The 21,560-nt window shown below is 45.4% G+C and overlaps 1 protein-coding gene across 3 annotated transcripts in view; it reads right to left on the bottom strand.

Annotated features, from left to right (window-relative positions):
- The window catches only part of LOC149864300 (poly(rC)-binding protein 3-like), an 895,303-nt gene that overhangs the window by 81,311 nt on the left and 792,432 nt on the right, over window positions 1–21,560 (bottom strand). For all 3 annotated transcript variants that reach the window (XM_090049189.1, XM_090049191.1, XM_090049188.1), the window contains one exon: window positions 9,359–9,492. In XM_090049189.1, coding sequence (XP_089905315.1) covers window positions 9,359–9,436 — 78 coding nt within the window. In that variant the 5' untranslated portion in view covers window positions 9,437–9,492. The remainder of the gene's footprint in view (window positions 1–9,358; window positions 9,493–21,560) is intronic.

Below are 21,560 nucleotides of genomic sequence, written 5' to 3'. Positions count from 1 at the left end.
CCATCGAGCTCCATCCTCTTTGGAACTACCCTTTGGGTAGTTGAAGGCTGCTATCCCCTCTCAGTCTTCTCTTCTCCAGACTAAATAAGACCAGTTCCCTCAGCCTCTCCTCATAAGCCATGTGCCCCCACCCCTTAACCACTTTAGTTGCCCTCTGCTGGACTCTCCAATTTGTCCAAAACTGGATACTCTCTCCTTTGGGGCATTAACACTATGCAATGGGTTCTTATAGCTGTGGGTGACATTCACTCATGTTCCGTTTTGGCACTGCATATCAAATTAATTCACAAAAAGTTAATTTGATATGCTAGTCTTGACCTGATAATACTTCCTGAAAGGGGAAACTTAATGTCCTTTTTGTACTCATCCAAGCCCGAGACTGCCAGAAAGCAAACAATTACATAGTACTGCAGAGCACTGAAAATGTGAATTTCAAGCCAAATGGATACAAACCAAATCCCAAATATAAGCCCAACAGAAAGTTGCTACTGCTGCTGGTATTTTACACATTTACTATTGAGACTACCCAGCTAGTTATTAATCCCAGGAAGTAATTTGTGACACAGTGGGCATGTCTGCATGAGACTTTAACTGTGCAACAGCTGAATAATGCTGCGCAGTAGTGCATCACAGCACCAACAGTGCTAATACACTATTGCGTAGTAATATTCGGCTACTGCACAGTAGTGTCACTAAAAAGGCATTCGCTGGTGATACTGCACAGTACCTCCGGTTAGTGTACATTTATTTAGTACTGGATTATACAAGTACTAAATAAATGTGCAGTAAGCACTGTGCATTAGCATTTCATGTAGATGCATCCAGTCTATTCTACTTATCATTATAAATGCCCTTGATTTTAGTCTACTAGAAATGCAGTACAAGAGATCTTTTCAGCTCCCTACTCTCTTGGTTAGTAACTCCCTTCACGCCCTGCTAGCACTGCTGTCTAGTGCACCATGCTGGCTGATCCAGCAGCAATGGCTGGATCCAGGCGAAATTATATCAGTGCCTCCTGATCAGAAGGAAGGTCTTTGGCAGTGTAAGGGGAGGGTAAAAAATGGGGTGTAGAGATAGGAGAACATAACACAATATCTCTTGGGAAAAATCTGTACTTCATAGAAGTAGAAAAGGCAAAGGAAAAATGGAAGAAAAGAGAAAAAGCAGGATGAAAGGAGAGGAATTTTAACTTTTGCTAAGAGCACTTTAAAGTCAAATGATTATTATAATGCATATTTTTAACTTAGGAATTTTATTATTACACTGTAAATGATATTCAGGGTACAAGTAATATATGTTTATGGATTTGATTTCTTTTATACTACTTAAAATGAGAAATCAATGCCCAGGTTTCCATAGGATTATTATACTATTGTAAAATAGGAGAAAGTGAGATTAGAATCTGGCTAAATAAATTCTCACTTGACATCTCCAGTCTTCCTAGTTCTGCTACCTATGCAGGGCTGAATTCCGCACTGACACTCCATGCAGCCTCACTGGAGAACCTGCTCTCTCTTCTCCCTATTTCTCTCTTCCCTATAATCATGTCAGTTGTTGAATTAAAGTTTCTGAATAGATCACTACATTTGGCATCAACATCTTCTGTGAGAGTGACTGATACAGCTGCCTAGATTTATGCAGCGCCACATGATATTCGAGTCATTTGTAAATATGTAAATTTCTAATTAGCATATCCATGAACAATTTGTATATAATTGCAGACTTCACTTTAAAGTCAGTACACTCAGCTCTAAGCAGTGGCAGACATGGAGCTGTACAAAACTAGCTACTGTGGCAAGCAGTATTGAGTGTGTACCTTGGGATTTAGCAGATACTAGGAAAGGGAAGATGCGGCGGCTGAGATCCTGGGCAGAAGCAAGGGAGGTAGTTGTGGGCGGTGAGAGGAGCTGGGAGTCTAGCTACCTGGAAAAAGCTTAGTGGTAATTAAGAAAGGGGTTTTAGAGAATGCCTGGGGAGGACAAGAGGGGAGGACAAGCGCAATAGCTAGGGCCTGGGGTTCAGAGTAGAAGCTGGGGAAGAGTAAGTTTTTCTGGGACATTTAGAAGGGAACCTGGATGTTTAGGGCTCAGTAGGCATCTGGGGTGTTCTGGAGGATCTACTGGCAAGAGAAAGCTAAGGGCATGAGTGTCAGGGGGTAGGACTGAGTAGGAACCTAAGAGAGTGTGATTAGTAGGCTTCCCTCACCTTCTCATAGGCCATCCAATCTCAGCAGAGCCCCAAGAAAGGAATTACTTAGAAATTAGCATAGCTGGGGAGATGGGCAAGCATGAGACTTTCCATTTTGTTGAAAATTCTGTGGTTTCAACATTTTTTCCATTCCAAAATGCGATAAAATCCAAAACCTTTTTTCCCCCCTGCCATCGGAAGTTCTAAAATCTCCATTTTGGGTCAATCAAAAAGTTTCCTTTTAATAACATTTCAATTTAAACCGTCTAGAACATGAAGCATTTTTAAAAAATAAAATCTAATGAATTTCATTTTGAAAAGCTGCTTGCAAATGAAAAATCAAAACATTTTGTTCAGAAAAGTGTCAAGAGAGGATGCCTTGCCACATTTCAAATCCTTTTTAAAAAACAGGTGAAATTTTACTCAAGTAAATGCTTTTTTTTAACCATTTACATTTTCCACAAATGTCATTTTTCTTCAAAAATCTGTCCAAATTTTTTCAGAATGTTGACAATATATTCTGACCATCTCTTCTGGAGAACCCTGCTAGGAGGCCGGTATCATCTGTAAACAGGATGAGGGCCCTGACATGGCATTTACATCTGAGGAGGTCTCCAGTGCTTGGCAATACCACATTTAATACTCCATCAATGTAAAGACATAAAAATCTCTCTCTCTCTCTCTCTCTCTCTCTCTATATATATATATATATATGTAGGGAAGATGAAGTGTTACATGTTACTTAGGGAAGGGGAAAATGTGAAAGAATATTTTGGTTGTATAGAACAAGCATTGATACCTCTATAGAATTCTAACACTGGAAAATAAATTGAAAGTATGAAGTTAGGGTATCCCAAGTAATCTCAGCTTTGTTCCCAGTCGTCCCTGTCCCATCTCTTTTAAAAGGTATGGAACAATGTTATGCCTGAACATTTTTTTCAACTGATAATAAAAGAATCCGTGCACCTCTGCCCTCTATGGTCCTTAATATATCATGTTTTCTCACATACAACACACAACTTTTTTCCCAAAAAACAGCTGCTGGCAATCTGGATGCACATTATAAGTGAGAAAATATGGTAACAACCGTTTCTATCACTTAAGATTTTGCAAACAATCCATAGGGAGTGTACTTTTCAGTTACATACTACAAGGAAAGTTCTTTCTTTTGTCAGTCTGGCGTGTGGTAGGCAAGAAAATACAGTACATTATGTGCCACTTAACTATACATAGATGGCATTTATAGACATGTTGGGAGTAGGGGGCGGCTTTAATTAGAGTGGCTTCAGGAGTCTGCTGGATTCTGCTTTGTAATTACAGCTATAGCACGTTGGAGCAGCCTCTCTGCACGTCTGTAGGTGCCTAGAAATCTCAGAAATGCTGGATTGGCCTCAAGAGGTCATCTTGTTCACAGCCCTCTCAGAGGTAAGAATATACCTGGCAGATGGCTGCCTAACTTGATCATAAAATCCTCCACTGACAGGAATTTCACAGCATCCTTAGCTCATCTGTGCACCCCCTATGAAAAGGCACCTGCGGGCAGTTGTCAGTTTCCACCAACTTCCCCTCACCGCTGACACTGACGGCAGCGTCTGCAGATGGTTAGCACTCGCCACCCCACCACCAACAGCACTGGCGGCGTCTGTGGGAGCTCCCCACTTATCGTTGCTGCGCTTCCGCTGCTGCCGTACCCCCTCAGCTGCCAGGGGCATGCGTTGTTCATGCTATAATTATAAATTTGGTCTTAATATCTAACCTAAATCTCCCTGGCTGTAAATTAAGCCAATTGCTTTTTGTCCTACCCCTGGTGGACATTGAGAACAATTGATTATTCCAGTGATGGTTAACGTTACATTTAATACTTCACTGCACTGCAATGAACAATATTACTGACCACTCTGCTTACTGTATAGTAAGGCCCATCACAGATGTGCATGTGATGTTGCAATGAGAGCTGGTGTGGGATCCTTACCATTGCTCTTCCTGCCATGCCAACATGCATGGCAGGAGGTGTGATTGCGGGATACAGCATCAGATCTCATCATGTCTTCATGCCAGTGCAGGGGGAGTCCGGAATCACAACCCTGGGACCCCCTAAACTGACAAGTTACAAACTCCTGTGGCTGGGGCCCTCATCAGCTGGTAGGTCTCCCAGCTGTTGTAGAGTATATCACAGCTGGGAGCCTCAGCCTGGCCACATGTTCAATTAATGGCATGACAGGAATCATCCACAAGATTATTACACTTCTATTGTGGAATACTCTGTGGATAATTCCTTGTTTTATTACATCATTAATTACATTAACGGGGACAAGGTAACAACTTAGGCCATGTGATTATTTGGTTAATCACATCTTAAGTGTAACATGTGCCTGTGACCTAAAAGACCAGAGGCTGTTCATTACTTCACTCTTCCGTAGCAAGAAAATAATAAAAATATCTTGGCCTGGATTCTTATCTTGTTTCATGTTTTTATTTATCCTGCCCCCTCAAGATTATGATATATTTAGACTTTTTGGAGTTTTTTCCCCCTGATTTACCTTGGTGGAAGAAGAAATGCAAGCCTCTCCACAGGTCATATACTGGGGCGGGCAATTATTCCGGGTGGAAGGCCGCTTACCAAGTTGTGGCAAGCTGTCAGGGGCTGCATGGGTAGCCCCACCCTTTGACAGGCACCCCACCTCTTGACAGGTGCCCTGCCACCTGGTCATGATCTTGGGACAAATGTCCCAATGTCTTGGGACCAATGTCCCAGGGCCAGCACCGGTGGGGCCCAGAGCAGGGGTCTGTGGAGCCAGGCTGGGCTGCACCAGCAGGGAGAGTGGGTAGCTGGCCCGGCTCCATAGAGCCTCAGCCAGGACCCTGTATTCCTGCCACCCTGCTCTGGGCCTTGCTGGCACAGGCCCTGGGACACAGGTGCGGGCCCTGCTCCTGCATCTGCTCAATCCCAGTGCCTCCCTAGCTCCACGGTACAGGTGGGGGGCAGCACACAGCCCCGACCCCCTGCTCACCAGCAGGGAAGGAGCTAGTGCTGAGTGCAGGTGAAAGGCACCCCTCACCTGCCCCATGGCCCATGCTCCTTACTGTAGCCTCTTGCAGGCAGCCCTGTGTGGGCTGCAAGTGGCTGCAGCATGGGGCGCCAGCCACGGGGTGAGGGAGGGCCACTTCCCCCCCCATGCTCAGCACCAGATTGTAACCTGCCCTGCGCCGGCTCCAGGCTTGCCTGTTGGGGCTGTGCCATGATGGCAGCAGCTGCGGCTCCCCTGCTTGCTTCTCCAAGAAGTGTTAGCTGCTGCTGCCCACCTGGAGCTCGCGCACTGGGCAGCAGCAGCAAACAATGCCCAGTGCAGCAAGCGGCGGGGGGCCACAGCTATTGCTGCTGCCACAGCGCAGCCCTGACTGGCGAGACTGGAGCTGGCCTGGGGCCCAGGCTGGTAGCGGGGGCAGGTTACAAGCTGGTGCTGAGCACGGGGGGAAAAAGTGGCTCATGCCCAGTGCCCCGTGCAGCAGCCACTCACAGCCTGCATGGGGCTACCTGTGCCTGCTCAGGACAGCCCTGCACATGCTGCAAGTGGCTGCAGCAAGGAGCTCTGGGCATGGGGAGAGGGAGGGGCCGCTTTTCCCCGCGTTCTGCACCAGCTTGTCTCCTGCCTTCCCCCCCGCCTTACCTGTGCCAGTGCAGCCACTTGGTCGCAGGCCAGAAGCCCCTTCTGGCTGGGGAAGCTGGTCCAGGTGGGCCCTGCTGTTGAAGGAGCCCTCCAGGGCTTGCCCTGGGTTCTACTGCATTTGGTTCCTGTCATCTTTGACAGGAACCAAGGACAGATACATTTTAATTTTCTAAATATTTTTAGGGGCCCCATGGGCTGGATAGATTGGCCTCGTGGGCTGGATCCAGCCTGCAGGCCGTATTTTGCCCACCCCTGTCATATACAGCTCCCAGATCAGTATGATGTCCTTCGTGCTAGTCATTGAAATTTTATACAACCTTCTAGGCTTCACAATGGTAAGCCTCCTCTTGTCTGTTTTAAAATCAGCAACAGAAGTGAATATCATGCTGCATAAAATGCAGTAAACATGACTGAAGAGAGCCATTCTCCTCTTAAAGTCCATATGAGAAATATTTTGGTTTAAAATGCTTCAGGTGACCAGAGATTACGGCTATCACCTATCTGTGATGCAGAATGCAGAGGTCACAAGTGCATAGCTTTTTTATATGGGGTTTTACAGGTCTCCCAGTTTCAGGGATAGAGTTAAGGTTGTTTGGGAGAGCTCTTTAATCTTTTTTTTATACAATTCAACTTTTTAATAAAATATTTATTTCAGTAATAAAACTGAAAGAATGGGAATGTATACTATTTTTAATAATGTTCTTTTCATTCCTCCCTTGTCTTGCAAGTTATGAATATATATTTAGACCCTTTGTTCCAACACAATTAAGTATTTTGTCCAGTAATGCTAATTAGAATTCAGTAATTTCTAGTGATGCCATTAGAACAACAAATCTTAAGAAACTGTGTGGAGGCAGCCATATTCCTGCTTCATTTCAGAGCCACTCACAGCATTCAGAATGACCTCCTTCCGGGCACTGTGAATTCCTTGATGTTAGCTATTTGAAATTGCAAAAGTGACATCAAAGCAACTGTAAGGGTCTGAATTTAATACAATCTAATTTAATGTATTCTTTGCAATATTTAGGCACAATAGCATACATTTTTGGAAGTGCACTGTAGTTAGGGTACACCCACTGTGCCTTGTTAGCTGAGGATATATGGGATATTTCTACTCTAACTTTGGATTTCTTTGCTTTTATGAGTTTAATCTAGGCCCCAGGGCTACATGTACAATGAAGATTAGACACGTTAACATTCATTACTGTTAACAGTAGTTGCACACACAACCACTGTGATTAACACAGAAAATTAGCTTTTTCAAATTTCCTTTCTGATTGCTTGTATGAGTTAAAAAGCACTTTAACTGGAATGTTTTGTATATGACAAACGCTTATTAATTTGTGTATGCTGGGCTCAATCCTGAATGGGACCCACCTTTCTGGCACTGATCTAGCAAAACACATCATGTGAGTAGACCTATTCCATGCCTAAAGATAAGCAGGTCTTTAAGTGCTCAGTTTGACTAAGGCCAATTTAGCCATAATGCCTTAATTCTGATATTTCCTAATATTTGAGTGCTCAAATTTGAATAATAGAATTTGAAGTTTAATGTTTTTCCTGCCTTATATGTATGCACATATATACACACGCATATAACATAATTGCACATGCATATAAATCCAATATATATGGGTTTGCCTTTTGCTGAGGGGAATGTAGAATGGGTTCTTGGATGCTATCAATTATTTTCTAATTTAGGGGATTAGAAGTAATTGGTTTGTTTTTTTTTTACAGAGTTGTATTTTTAATTTATAACATAGATGCTGAGAGCCTAAGACAGGTGTTTTTATGTATTATAAATCAAAAGCAACATTGTGTATGTAATATACACATACAGAGAGACAGATCCATCTTCACTGTTTCCTTGCTAAAGGAAAACTAAAGTACATTTGAAACCAATCAGTTCTCTTTTTATTACACATACTCCCGAAGCAAAGAAGTGCCCAGGCAGATTTTGCTCAAATGTTGCAAATAAACACATCCTTTGTTTGACAACCTGCAAAACAACTTTTAATTTATAGCACCACAGTTTCAAGGATAAAAAATAATAATGAAAACTACATGCTTTCAGACCCAGAGCTGCAGAACTAAGATGCCGTAATATCACAAATATGGGCTCTTGGTTTCTGATTCAGCCTATCAGGCTAGGGACAAACATTCAGAAAGCCAGCCTGAATTGATTCAGTCTTTGCAGGTTAGGCCCTGGCAGCCTTGAGTAAGACTGAGGAGGGGTTTAAACCCCCACATTGGTCTGTGGGGTTTGGAGGGCAGGGGAAGAAGGAGTTAAGTGAGACCCCTGTGGCTGGGGGGCAGGGAACAAGGAGGAAGAGGACGAGGGGAGAGCTCTGCTCACCTAAGTAGCTCCCATACTACCAGGAGCAATTCTGGCACAGAGTTCTGCCCAGCCCTAGAGGGGGACTCTTCCCCCTCCTTCCTCTCCCCCATGGCCAGAGGGTGGGGAGGGGGGGCTCTGTGTGGTGCTGGAGGGGGACTCTTCTTTCTCCTCCTCCCTTGCCCCCATCCCCGCCCCCCACTCCATGTGGGGCTGCCTGACCCAGCCCAGCCTGGGTGCAGGGAGTGGCTGTCACTGAGCCACAGCCCCTGGGGGTGGTCCCGCCCCTGTGGCCTGGCCTGGCCCAGTTGAGCCCTGGCCGAGGCAGGGTAGAGGAGGGGCTGCTCTGCCCTGGCTGCAGTCCCCCAGTGCGGGGATGGGAATTAACTCCCTCCTTGCCCCCTTAGCTTTAATGGGGCCATGCTGGGACACCTGTGGTCCCTACTGGTGAAACAGGGAAGGGAGGGCAGGAATAAACCCCCTCCTGGGCAGTCTGACAGAGGCTGCTGCCCTTCCTCATCCTCTCACTCCTCCAGCAATGTGACAAGGCCAGATGCTGTGTTGGCATGGACCCATTAAGGTGAAGGGAGCAGGGATGGGGATAATTCCTCCACTCAAATTTGGTGAGACTGCAGCTGGAGTACTGTGTCCAATTCTGGGTGCTGCACTTTAGCAAGAACAGGGAAAAGTTTGAGAGAGAGTCCAGAGAAAGGCAACCCGCATGATCAGAGACTTGAACAGCAAGCCATACAAGGAAAGGCTGAGGGACCTGGGACTCTTCAGCTTCAAAAAGAGAAGGCTGAGAGGAGACTTGGGAGACTACATCAAGGGCTCAGCGAACAACCATTCACCAGGGCACTCTTGGGGAAAACCAGGAATAATGGTCACAAACTCCCAGAAGACCATTTCAGGCTCAACTTTAGGAAACATTTCTTCATAGCTAGGGTGTCCAGACTGTGGAATAAGCTTCCTTCAGAGGTGGTGTAATTGCCTACCCTTGAAATCTTCAAGAGGAGACTGGATGATCACCTTACTGGGGTCACTTGACCCCAGTTGTCTTTACTGCTGGATGCAGGGGGGCTAGACTTGATGATCTTATGAGGTCCCTTCCAGCCTCACAATCTATGAATCTATGAATCTGAATTTATGAATTAATCTAAAACATCACCTTGCCATGCATGAGAAGGCGTATGGTGAGCGTGACATTGAGGCCTCCTTCAGTCACTTTTGTGTCTTTCGTGTTCATCCTGCCACGTCTTTTCAACACTTGAAAGCAGTTTGGTATTTTTTCACTTAATAAACCTGCAGAAAGATAAAAAAAAAAGCACCATTGAGTGGCTGAATTTCTAAGCTGCAAATACCATGTTTCACAAACCAATTACCATCCATCCCTTTGATTTTTCCCAAATATGGTTTAGCACTCAAAAAGCTGCTTGGATTATGGTTTTTTTTCTGGGTCTTAAGTACCTCATCAAGTGAGTGATAAACATCCCTTTTTGAGGCTTGATGTGTTCTGAACTTGAGAGCTAAAAGAACACACCAGAACTTGTGGCAACAAAGTAAAACTCGCTTCTCTACATGGTTACAGGCATATTGTTTATGCATATGAGAGTGTGTATATGTATGCATGAGAATTCCAACCTTATTTTTAAACTCTATGTTATGTCATTTTCTTCAATATTGGAGAACAGAGACAATCCTATTTCCCTCCCTCCCTTTCTCCATGGTTAGGGAAAGATATTGCTTGACCCTGAACTGATTCAATCTTTGTAGGTTAGTCTAACCTGCCTAGGTTGAACTGGTTTGCAACTGCATAGACATTCCCTCTGGACTGAAGAAATGCAGCCCACCCTTCCCTTCCACTATGCTGAGCTGAGGGGAGTGTGGCCAGGCCCTGGAAAGACCTCTGATTAGGGAGGGGTGTAAACCCCGACCTTGCTTGCACCATCCCAGGCTTTTCCCCACTCAGTGCTCAAGTGGTGGGAGTGCTGCCAGACCTCAGCCTCTAGGTAGCACTCTGAGACAAATGGGGTATGTGCAGTGCATGCATCTGTTGAGGATAGTGAACTTTTCAATCTCCTTCTCCCTGTTTCTTCATACTGTCTGCAAATCTAACAGGTGAGGGAGCTGATAACACAGCATTTATCAGCCCATCAACAAAACAAAAGCCTCTCTCATTAGTTCAAGCTCTTCTTAAACAGCTTTTTCCAAGGAAAGAATGGAGGGACATTACCATCTGACTTGTTGATTAGCTCCAAAAAGCCCTATGCTGACACTTTCTGCCTGCCCGTCCCAGTGAAATTAGAGACACACATACACTCAGACATCTCTCAGCATTAGATAGCATACCACATGCCTAGGGTCCACGGGGCTGGGGTCTGTGCTGTGGGAGATGGGAGAGAGGGAGAGGAATTCCTACTTGAGCAGGAAGTAACAAATGGGGCAGGGTGAAGCAAGGCAGACCCTGTTGTGCCTGCAGTCTCTGCCAGAGCTCTGGCTAGGGAAGAGAGGGGTGGGGCCAGTCCTGTTCTCTGGAGCAGACAGAACTGCCCAGAGCTGCAAAGCATCTGGGATGCTGGGAGACTCTGACTTAACTTAAACCAGGAAGGGGTCTGGGATAGACAGTACATAAACTGGTCTGACCCAAATCAGTTAAGTCTGATACTACATTCAACCAAGTTTATTTTAAACCATTTTCAGCCACTTTGAAACTGGTTTATGTGCACTGTGTTCTGTTTCAGGTTTAAACCAGTTTCTGATCATTTAAACTAGTTTATCTGTAATGTCTGTCCCTAGCACATCTGTTACCTTCTTGCTCCTGCAGGAGATAATTTTATTTTCTCTCCAGTTACTTCAATCCTGACCCTAACCACATATCCCTACCATCAACAAGAGTTGACACATAATCAAAGACATGTGAGTAACCAAGAGCCACTTGCTACTGTAAATCTGGGCGCTGTCAATTTTGTTTTTGTCTAGGAAGCCCAGAGGTGCCTCAGTCTTTCAAAGGCCAAAGCTCAGTCTCTGCCTTAAATGGAAAAATGTTTCTTAATTCCTGATGACAAATTACAGACTTGCAGTAATTTATAAAGTCATAAATATCCTGAAATACTAATGCAAGCTGCAAGGACTGGCTTTGAAGAGGTAAACAAGGTCTATTATGAGTTTCTTCATGCAAGGATATTGATTATTACAAATGAAGAAGAGGGAAGGGGGCAACATCACCAGAGGCAGCCAACTCTCAAAGCAGAGCAGGCTCAAAGCTTCCTTGCAGACTCTTTAGTTATTTTTGACCTTTTCAGGCCTATCTGAAAGTAAACAGAAGCCCTGAAGTAACACTCAGAGCAATGACAAAAAACAAAAGAAAAAGAAAAAAAGAAAACTCACAAACAAAGCATGGCTCACTTCTTGCAATGAAGGTGCAGTATTAAGGGTAATGTTGTTCATCTCTATAGTAGTGAGAAGAGAAACTGTATGGCCAGACTGTTCAGACCAACTGTTCTTGGGTGGTCTGACCAGACTGAAGAGGCTAATGCACATCCTTAAGGGACCGCTATGCCAGGCAGGGAGTGCTCCAGTAGCCATAGATGTTGTCTCACCAGCAGTAGAGTGTATATAACATGGGAGAGGATGCACCTCCTGGGTCATCAATCCACTCTCCTGCTATCACAGGCCACCAAGTGTTATCACCAGGGATCCTGGTTTTCTCTGGTTAAAATATATGTATCTCTATATATTAGTGGTGTTTCATTGTAATCACAGAAAATGTGGATTTCAGGTTACATTGCAATCCAAAAATTGGGGATTTTTTTTATTTCAGAGAAAACCAGGATCCCCGCTTATCACCTCCTTCATAAATTGATCAAGCGCCATTTTAGAAATAATGCATTGGTCTACTCCTACTGGGAGGCTGGTCCAGAACCTTACTGCTTGGGTGGTTAGACACCTTCCTCTGATTTCCAGCCTGGCCAATTTATATTTGGCCACGACCATTGTGGGTCTGGACGGTAGGTCTGAAGATGAAGTAGTTTCCCTAACATTTCAGTGGGAGTAACATTGGTGGTCTTAGGCCTGTAGAAAGTCTGCAACTCAACAATGTAAAAGGCAAGGAGAGAAAGAGAGAGAGGGAACGTGCGTGCCAGAAGAGATACTTTACTCTTTTCCCTTGGGAATTGACTAGTGGTTCCCAAGCACAGAAAATAACTGGCTCTTCTCTGCCCACTTGATTGCGAGGGTTGATTATCCCCAGACTGACTAGCCAAAAGGCCATTCAGGCTGACCTGGACAAGCTCAGCAAATGGGCAGACGAGAACCTCATGGTGTTTAACACCGAAAAATGCAAGGTTCTCCACCTTGGGAGGAAAAACCTGCAGTTTCCTTATAGGCTCGACAGTGCTACGTTGGATAGCACTACAGAAGAAAGAGACTTGGGGGTCATCATTGACCACAAGATGAACATGAGCCTGCAATGTGATGCTGCAGCTAGTAAAGTGACCAAAACGCTGGCTTGCATCCACAGATGTTTCTCGAGCAAATCCCGGGATGTCATTCTCCCCTTGTACTCGGCCTTGGTGAGGCCGCAGCTGGAGTACTGCGTCCAGTTTTGGGCTCCACAATTCAAAAAGGATGTGGAGAAGCTTGAGAGAGTCCAGATGAGAGCCACGCGCATGATCAGAGGTCAGGAAAACAGATCTTACGATGACAGGCTGAGAGCCATGGGACTCTTTAGCCTGGAAAAGCGTAGGCTCAGGGGTGATCTGATGGCCACCTATAAGTTTATCAAGGGTGACCACCAGGATCTGGGGGAACGTTTGTTCACCAGAGCGCCCCAAGCGATGACGAGGTTGAACGGTCACAAACTCCTGCAAGACTGTTTCAGGCTGGACATAAGGAAGAATTTCTTTACTGTCCGAGCCCCCAGGGTCTGGAACAGTCTGCCAGCGGAGGTGGTTCAAGCACCTACATTGAACACCTTCAAGAGTAAATTGGATGCTTATCTTGCTGGGATCCTATGACCTCAGCTGACTTCCTGCCCTTTGGGCAGGGGGCTGGACTCGATGATCTCCTGAGGTCCCTTCCAACCCTAATGCCTATGAAATCATTCTGCCCCTTATTGCCACATACTGGCCAAGTGATTGTACTCTGGGAGAGGACTGACCAATAAGCAAGAGCACAGTAGGAACTGTTATATTTTAACGCTGTTGTCTAAACTATGGCCAAGCATCTGTATTTATTATTACTGAGGCTCCCTATGTACATACAGTATCTCTGAGTGAGGAGAAAAGCAAAATGGAGTCTAATGAACATGCTACATAAACTAGGGAACAGAACTTTTTGCTGTACCACTGTTGAATTGTGTTAATGCCTGAAAATCTGGGGGGTGAAAATAGCCATGTGGACATCTCAAGTAGGGTTGTCTAACTCTCAGTGACCAGGGAGCCAAAGGCCCTGTGCCCCCCTTGACCAGCAGGGGCTGCATATCTCATGGCCATCCCCCCACCTTGCAGTTGCATAGCATAAGAGCACCCCTGCTTGCTGCACTATGCAGGTCCCCTCCCACTGCTGCACTGTACACACCTACACCCCCCCCACTGCACTGCATGTCTACATACCCCACCACACCGTGGCATCCTCAGTAACCCTGGCTGCAACACAGTGAACTGCCCTGCTCCCTGGCATGGGGGCAGACAATGAAAGTCAGATGAGGGAAGCAGAGCCCAGAGTTTCCAGCTTCTGTTGCAGCCAGAGCAATCTTGGGAGCAGTAGCCAGACAGGAGACCGGGGACCACAACATAACCCTTTATGGGCTGCATGGAGTCCATGGACTGCCAGTTTGATAGTTGCAGTCTATAGCAGAAGCAATATCCTAGTGCTCTTTGTGGGTGTAGGTGCTCCCATTTTAGTAAAGGAGCTGTCTACATCTATGCAAGGAAGAAATCTTCTGTGAAGGTCCAGATTGGTTTATGTATCTGGCTATCCACAGGAGTGATAGGAGGGCACTGCCCCCTTAGTATCTCCTGGAAGATCCTGCCTTCACCTCTGCCCACTCCCACTCTTGCCCAATAAACACAGCAGTAGTTTACCAATAGGAGGCTGGATCGAACCAGACAACTCTCAGGAGCTCATCAAATATACTTAGGAAGATAGACACTGCCCACACAAGTGTCCATGTTAGCCAGGGCCAAAAAGAGTTATGCAGATGATTAGAGCAAAAAGGCATTTTATTGACATGTGGGCATCCAGCTGATGATCATATCCTTGTCCCCTTTTCTAGATGTGTCAGTTCTAGATGGCTGCAGCAGAGCCTGGCCATCAGGATCTCAATGAGCCCACAGCCCAACCTTGCTCTCAGGCTCTGAAGAAGATGGTTTGCATGCATACAGCCCACTGCTGACATCTCTGATGCCCCAGGGAAGAGAGCTGAGCCAGCTTAGAGTAGGAAGTGATGCAGTGCCCCTTGTCATCCCTCAAACTATTTTTTCCTTCAGGGAGCTATAGACAAAGCATGTGAGAGAGCTAATTGGGAAAGAGCTCTTGAGAACATCCCCCCATTAAGAGTGACTGCTTGTGGGAAGAATTGCAGCAGTGGCCCAGCTCTGTGGACGATTGGTGGAATCCATCTAAAAGAAATGGTGGGATGGGAGACATTGGGCTTGGTTTTACCACCTTGAGGAGAGGCAGGCTGTGATGGTGAACCCTGACTGGTGGGCTGCCATTTGACATGTGATGCCTTACCTAAGTCTGACAGCCTTCATAGTTACCATGCCAGAAGCCAGTGGTGCTGGCAGGGGCAATGCCTCAATGAGAAGACCTAGGAGGCTCAGAGTCCTGGCCCAGAGCTCCTTCTCCCACCTTTCCTCTTCCTACTCCTCTCAAGATAGTCACCTTGCTTGCTAGCCCATTGCCTTTCCACCACAGCTGTCCTTAGGCTTCCCTCACAGTTTCCTACTCCTGGCTGGCTAGGTGAACCCCCTGTTCCTATCTCCTGTTTGCTTCTCCAGTGCGTCACTAGCCTTTTATCCTGCTTGCAGTTCTGGGGTGAGCCTCTGCAGTGCTATCTCAAGTAGTTCTGCATGACACTGCCTTGCATTGTTATAAACATACCCAAGGTACTTCTGGCCTGTTGCAATTAAGCTTCTGAGGACTGGAAGTTTCTAATGCACCATGTTGCCAGAAATGCCTTGGGATGGGATGGTGGCCTTTTGACTTTTGCTGAGCATCTGTATTGCCACACAAGAGAGTTCAAATTGGAGAGTGGCTGAGAATGAAAGAGCAATGTGGGCCACTTGTATGGTCAGAGGACTGCAAGCAAGGCCCTACGAGGAGAGATAGCCTTCTTTGCAAAAGAAGGCTGAGAGGTGATCTTGTGGCTGCCTATAAATTCATCAGGGGAGGGCAGTAGGGAATAGGAGATCCTCTATTTACTAGGGCACCTCCTGGAGTAACTAGGAACAATGGCTACAAATTGACTGGGAGCAGATTTAGGTTGGATATTAGGAAGAACTTCACAGTAAGGGTTGCCAGAATCTGGAATGGGTTTCCAAGGGAGGTGGTGTTCTCCTTTACCTTGGCAGTCTTCAAGAGGAGAGCGGACAAGTACCTAGCTGGGGCCATCTGACCCCAGCGCTCTTTCCTGCCCAGGGCAGGGGCTTGGACTCGATGACCTACTGAAGTCCCTTCTGACCCTAACATCTCTGAATGTACTGTGGTTCCTGCTGACCCAAACATCTATGAATCCATGAGAATGCTGCATCGGAAGTGCTTTTCATCAGAACACGCAATAACTGCACACTTTCAGCCAAACACTGCCAACCCTTTGGCTTTTGGCCAGTGACATTTTGGGGTTCTGTTTTTAGGATAAAGGCCAAAACTTTCTACAGAGAAGGTTGGCAAAAATGATCTTTTTTAAACCCACATTTTTAGTAGGGAAGAACCATTTTCTAACCAGCTCTAGTTCTGACACCCAGCATTTAGGGGCAGAACAAACTGCTGGGTGAGGTGCAGGTGTGTTGGGAGGAGAGCTAGGCAGCTGTGGAAAATAGAGGGGATGAGTTTATAATGGAGACATCATTTATGAAGCACTTGATTTACATACACATAAGCGTACTGATGCGCGTATGTGAAGATGGAATAGTGCTGGCTTATTAGGTCATTTACAGCAGCCTCAGGCATGTTGTGAATCTAGTGATTTAGTGTGGTATATCAGCAGCTAAGCAAAACGGAGCCTTTTTAACTTTTAATTGTATTGATCTTTCAGTTTTAAAGACATTTAAAATGAATCTCATTATATCTTATTCTTGCTGTCAAATCAAACTCTTCCCCCCCCTCCACCCATTTATTTGAGTTAACACTAAAAATTCATAATGGATTGGGCTGTCTGAATGTGGAGAGCTAGAATCCTGGTTTAACTATAAGGATGATCTTTTTATACAGCATCATATGGATCCATACGTAGATCTAGGTATTTATACTCCATTGAGATAATCAAAAATCATATCCTAAATATTTATAGCTTAACACCTTCCCCACCAGTTTCTCCTTTTTCCTCTTGCAAATCCTATGCAAACTTGCAACTTGAAAAGCTTTTAGAGGGCAGGGGGAGCTTCAGCTCAGTGGCTTCTGCCCCATGCGTGGGGCTCCGGCAGAACAGTCCCCTGCTCTGGCCAGTCCACTGCTACTTGTGCAGCTGCAGCTGCAGCCCCAGGTGCTGCACAGGGCAGGGGGTGCGGCGGTGGTGGCTGCTGGGTTCAGGGCCCCCTGGCACCTCTAAGCTGGCCTAGGAAGCCCACTCCCCAGACAGCCCCCTCCTGTGCTGCCAGGCTGAGCTGTCGTGCAGTCGCAGTGGGATGGGAAGTGTCTAGCCCCCATGGGCTGCCCTGGCGGGCCCTACCCAGCTGGCTGGGGCTTCATGACAGCCCCACCTGGCTTGGGCGCAGGAGCCTATGTGGCCCAAGCCCAGGCTGCCCCTCTGCCTCCACCCTCAGCAACAGCCATAGGCTGGTTGGGCTCAGCCTGAGCTGCAACCACAGCCCGAGCCCTGGGCATACAGCAGGGCCATGCTGGCTGACTCTGGACAGGTCCCCTGCCATCGAAGCAAGAGCAGGAGGGAAAGCTGGGCAGACCCTGACTAAGGTCCCATGCTCAGAGACAGGGGAGTTTAATCCCCACCCCTTGCCCCTCTTTGCCTGAGGCACTGCCCTGGCCAGTGTCTGGCCTTGGGGACAAGCCTGTCAAGCGCTGCTTCTCCCCTTTCCCTCCAGGCACAGTCTGGGTGGGGTCCCTACAGACCAGGGTGGGGTTTAAACCCTCCAGAATCATACTTAACTATTGCAGGGGCCTGACCATGCCCCCCCCAGGTCAGCTTCCCTCCAGCCTTGTGGCTGTTGGAAATGGAAGAGAGGGCTGCTTTAACGCATCCTGGCTTCTAGCACGAGCCACTGCCAGCATGTGCCTGCATTTCCAGAATTAAACATGAATGCTTGTGCACTTGTAAATCAGTTCAATCTTTGCAGGTTAGACTAACCTGCAAAGTTTGAATGAATTCACGCTCTGGTTTTTTGAATGTCTGTTCCTAACCTAAAAGGAGCATTTCAGGCTTTTGAGGAAGCCTCTTTGACATCGTGGCAGGGATGAAGACTATCAATTAGCCACTGAGGCTGAAAACAGGGAGTTTATCTCTGAGTTTAAAGCCCAGAAACACGAGCTGACATTGACTCTAGTAGTAAAGAGAATTATTCCGTTGGAAGATCGAGTCATTGTGCTAGAAACAAAGTTAAGAGAAATAACAGCTGGATTAAGGGATTGCCTGTAAATGCTGAGGGAGGAAACCCCATCTGGCATGTGAAAAATTTGGTTGCAGAGCTGCTAAACTGGAGTTCTTTGAAAGAGGTGAAACTGGACAGGCCATGTGGGATGCTATTTTGTGCTATTCCCTCCACCTGCTATTCACAGCAGACTCACAGATCTAATTATGAAATTTCATCATTATCATCAGAAAGATTTAATTATGAAAAAGCCAGGGAGCATCTACAGCTAATACTCAAAGGCCGTAAGCTGCAATTTTTTCAAGACCTTTCTATTCTAATTTTTAAAAAAAGAAGAGAAAAGAGTGCTGAGGGAAATTACAGTAGTAGTCAGGAGGGCTAACGTCCTTAATGGGAGGCTCTCATTTAGCTTCCAAAATCACTGTTTTACAGCAGGAGATTTTAAGCGACAGGAAAATTTGAGTACATTCAGTGACCTGGGATAGAAATCGCAGTCTCAGACATATAAGAATCTATTTCAGAGACAGAAACTAACAATAAGCCTCTGAAAATATCACAGTAGATGGTAAAACCCAAAGAAAGGAGAATGGGAAAATATAAAGTGCAAGGCTGTAGAGAAGGCATTAATAGTAGGACAAAGGAAGCTGAAATAAGAGGACAGGGATACTTTGAGGAGTAAGTGGTTCCTGAAGTGGTTTCTTGGGAGCCACCAGCAACAAATAGTTAATGTTATGGAGAAAACAGTATGCACTTTAGTTTAACTAGGGTGACAAGAACCCTCTGATAACCTTGTATTTAAAAAAAAAAAGAATTAAGGATAAGAAGCAGGTCTTGGTGGGGATTCCTGGAATAAAGGAGTTTGAGGGGGAGGTGTTCTGTATGACTTCAATGCAGGAAACCCTTGCTATTCGCTGGTTCAGCATTTGTGGTTTCAAATATTTGTGAATGCCGAACCCACATCTTAAATACACTTAATGGAGCTCTTCAGGAGCTCTGCACTTGCTGCCACCGGGCTCCTGCCAGCACCACCGGGCTTCCGTCACTGCACTCCTGCCACCACTAGCGCCGCCGTGCCTCCCCCAGCTGCCGAGGGCACTGTGTTCATGAACGCAGACAGAATTCATGGATTTCGCCGTTTGCAGGGGATACAAGAACGTATCCCCCACAAATGGTGAGGGTCTCCTGTATTCATAGGATAATGAGTGTGTCTACACATCATCATATGGCAATGCTGCTATGGTGCCATGCTTTAGTACTTCTCTGTGGAAATACTAAAGCACAGTCCAGTAATTGCCCATACAGTGCACAGTTAGATTTTGTTGCTACAATGCTGAAGCAATGTGCTATAACGGGGAAGTCCACCACTACCGTGACACAGCTGCCAATCACCTGTAGACCCACCGCTGTAGCATGCCATATGGTGACGTAGGGTGATATATAAACATGCCCAATCTCTCTCAAAAGGCAAATACTGAGTTTCCATAGATGGAGAACAAACCTTTCCTTGGCTGAAAATTAAGTAGTCCAAGGGTGTATACAAGTGGTACATTTAGATGGCCCTAATCAGGCTTAGGGTGCAAGCTTTCACAGGGCTTAGGTTGCCTGAAAAATGGAACACGTAATCTAAAGTTAGTTCCCACCAGATAAGAACTAACTTTAGATTGACATGGGTTAATCTCACATAGAATTGGTTAACTGGGCCTAGTGAAATATTGCACACATCTGCAGTGAAGCCTCAGGGCTAGGAAAGCTCAGCCACTCTCCACACTCCTGGAGATTTGCTGTTTTTACTTTTCTGGCCAGGTTAATTTTACCTCCTCTGACCAGCACACCCTCAGCCCAATAAGCACTCCCTCCCCCTTATGGACCTGCCAGACCTCCTTCCCCCCAACACCTCCACCTCCCACCTGCCAGCTCCCACCAGTCAATCCTATAATCACTCCCCTGACCTGCCAGCCCACCACCGCTGGACTAATTTTCCTCCAGCTCCCTGTGTGAACACTTGGATGTGACAGAACCTGATTCAGGTTTAGGTGGCTCAGAGTAAGCTGCCTAACCTGATTCAGGTCTTCTGAATGTGTGTTTGTAGTCCCAAGTGCCCATGGGATGTTCTGGCTTTTGATTTTAGGAAACCAAAATCCTTTGGGACTTGTATATACCATCTTGGTATTTTATGTTTGGATATAAATGAAGAGTATCCTGAAGAAGAAAGAACCTGAGGGGGAGTAGTAGGAAATTAACATGGAAATAGCTATTGAACTTTACAAACAGAAATTAGGCTGTATCAAGACCCATAATTGAGAATACAATATAATTAAAAATGGGAGAGAGAGAGGGACATTTGCCACACAAGGCTTTGGTCTGTCAAATAGACAAAGGACCACACTACTTTCAAGTTTTTTGAAAAGCGAAATACTTATCATTAATGACTTTTCCCTTGAAAGTAACAGCCTCAAATGTCAAAAGACTAAATGATGTAATTACAAGGAAAAAGGAAAGCACTCAGATTATTTTCCTTTAAGAAGCTCATTTTCAGGAGAGGCAAATTATGGCCATGAAAGATAGTTGCTTTCTGTTGATAGTTCCTATTTCGGCTGAATGAATGAGAAAAGGAATGTAAATTGTATTTACTTAACCTATACATATATAGATTAAAGATCAATTTAAAGGCAAGGGGGGTCCTTATTTTATTAAATGGTACAATTCAAGGTCAAAAGTCTACCTAAATTTAATGTCCCATTGAGTCAGAGTGATTAAGGCACACTGGTTTCTGTAGCCAGCGCCAAGCAAGGGAGTAATGTGACTAGCATTATATCTGCCTGCCCTTGCCTCCCCAGTTTGAATGACCACCTGGCTATTTACTAATGTTTCAGTTGATGAGGGGTGTTTGATATGAATTCAGAGCAGGGCTTGAATTTTTATCTTTAAAGGCATAAACACCTTAACAATTCTGCGACTACATCCCAAAAGAGCATTCTTGCTGTTTCATTAAAAACAGAGAGCTCAGGATCTACTCCTAGTAAAAAAGCAAAGGAACAAAAAAGTGTTTCTTTAAAATTTAAAATTTCTTTAGAGAAGGGGAAACTATAGTTGGAAGAGATCCAGCTATACAGAGAATCCTTATTACAGCATAAGACGAAACAGATACGGAAACAGGTGCAGATAGGGAAACAGGTTAAACTTTCTATATTAACAATTCAGTCTCTTAGATTACTGGAGAAAATGATACCCAGGGGAATGGAATTTTATGCTTCATTCACAATCTTATCATTCATATTTTAGAATAGATTAAATGTTAATTTTTAAATCCTTAATGAAGCAGGCAAGATCTGCAGAAATTGCCACTATTACCTGGTCACGTGATGTCTCATTTGCAGTAATATTTCAGGGCTGAGATGGGTCTCAAAGATCACAAATAACTTGTTTGCTTCACCAGGACAAGTACTGGGTTGCAGCAATTAAAGAAAAATAGTGCCCATACTTCCAAATAAATGATAAAGACAATATGAGGAGAGGTTTTCAGTGAGAAGCAGATAACAAAGTACTTAGGGGTCAGATGGTAAGTAGAGCATTCATTTGATGAGAGATCATGAAAAATTAAAGCAA

Source organism: Crocodylus siamensis, chromosome 5, assembly GCF_052110815.1.
Source record: "Crocodylus siamensis isolate JL-2025a chromosome 5, ASM5211081v1, whole genome shotgun sequence".
In the NCBI taxonomy this organism is placed as follows: Eukaryota; Metazoa; Chordata; order Crocodylia; family Crocodylidae; genus Crocodylus; species Crocodylus siamensis.
The sequence above is the reverse complement of the archived record's forward strand: the minus strand, read 5'-3'. Positions and strand labels throughout refer to the sequence as shown.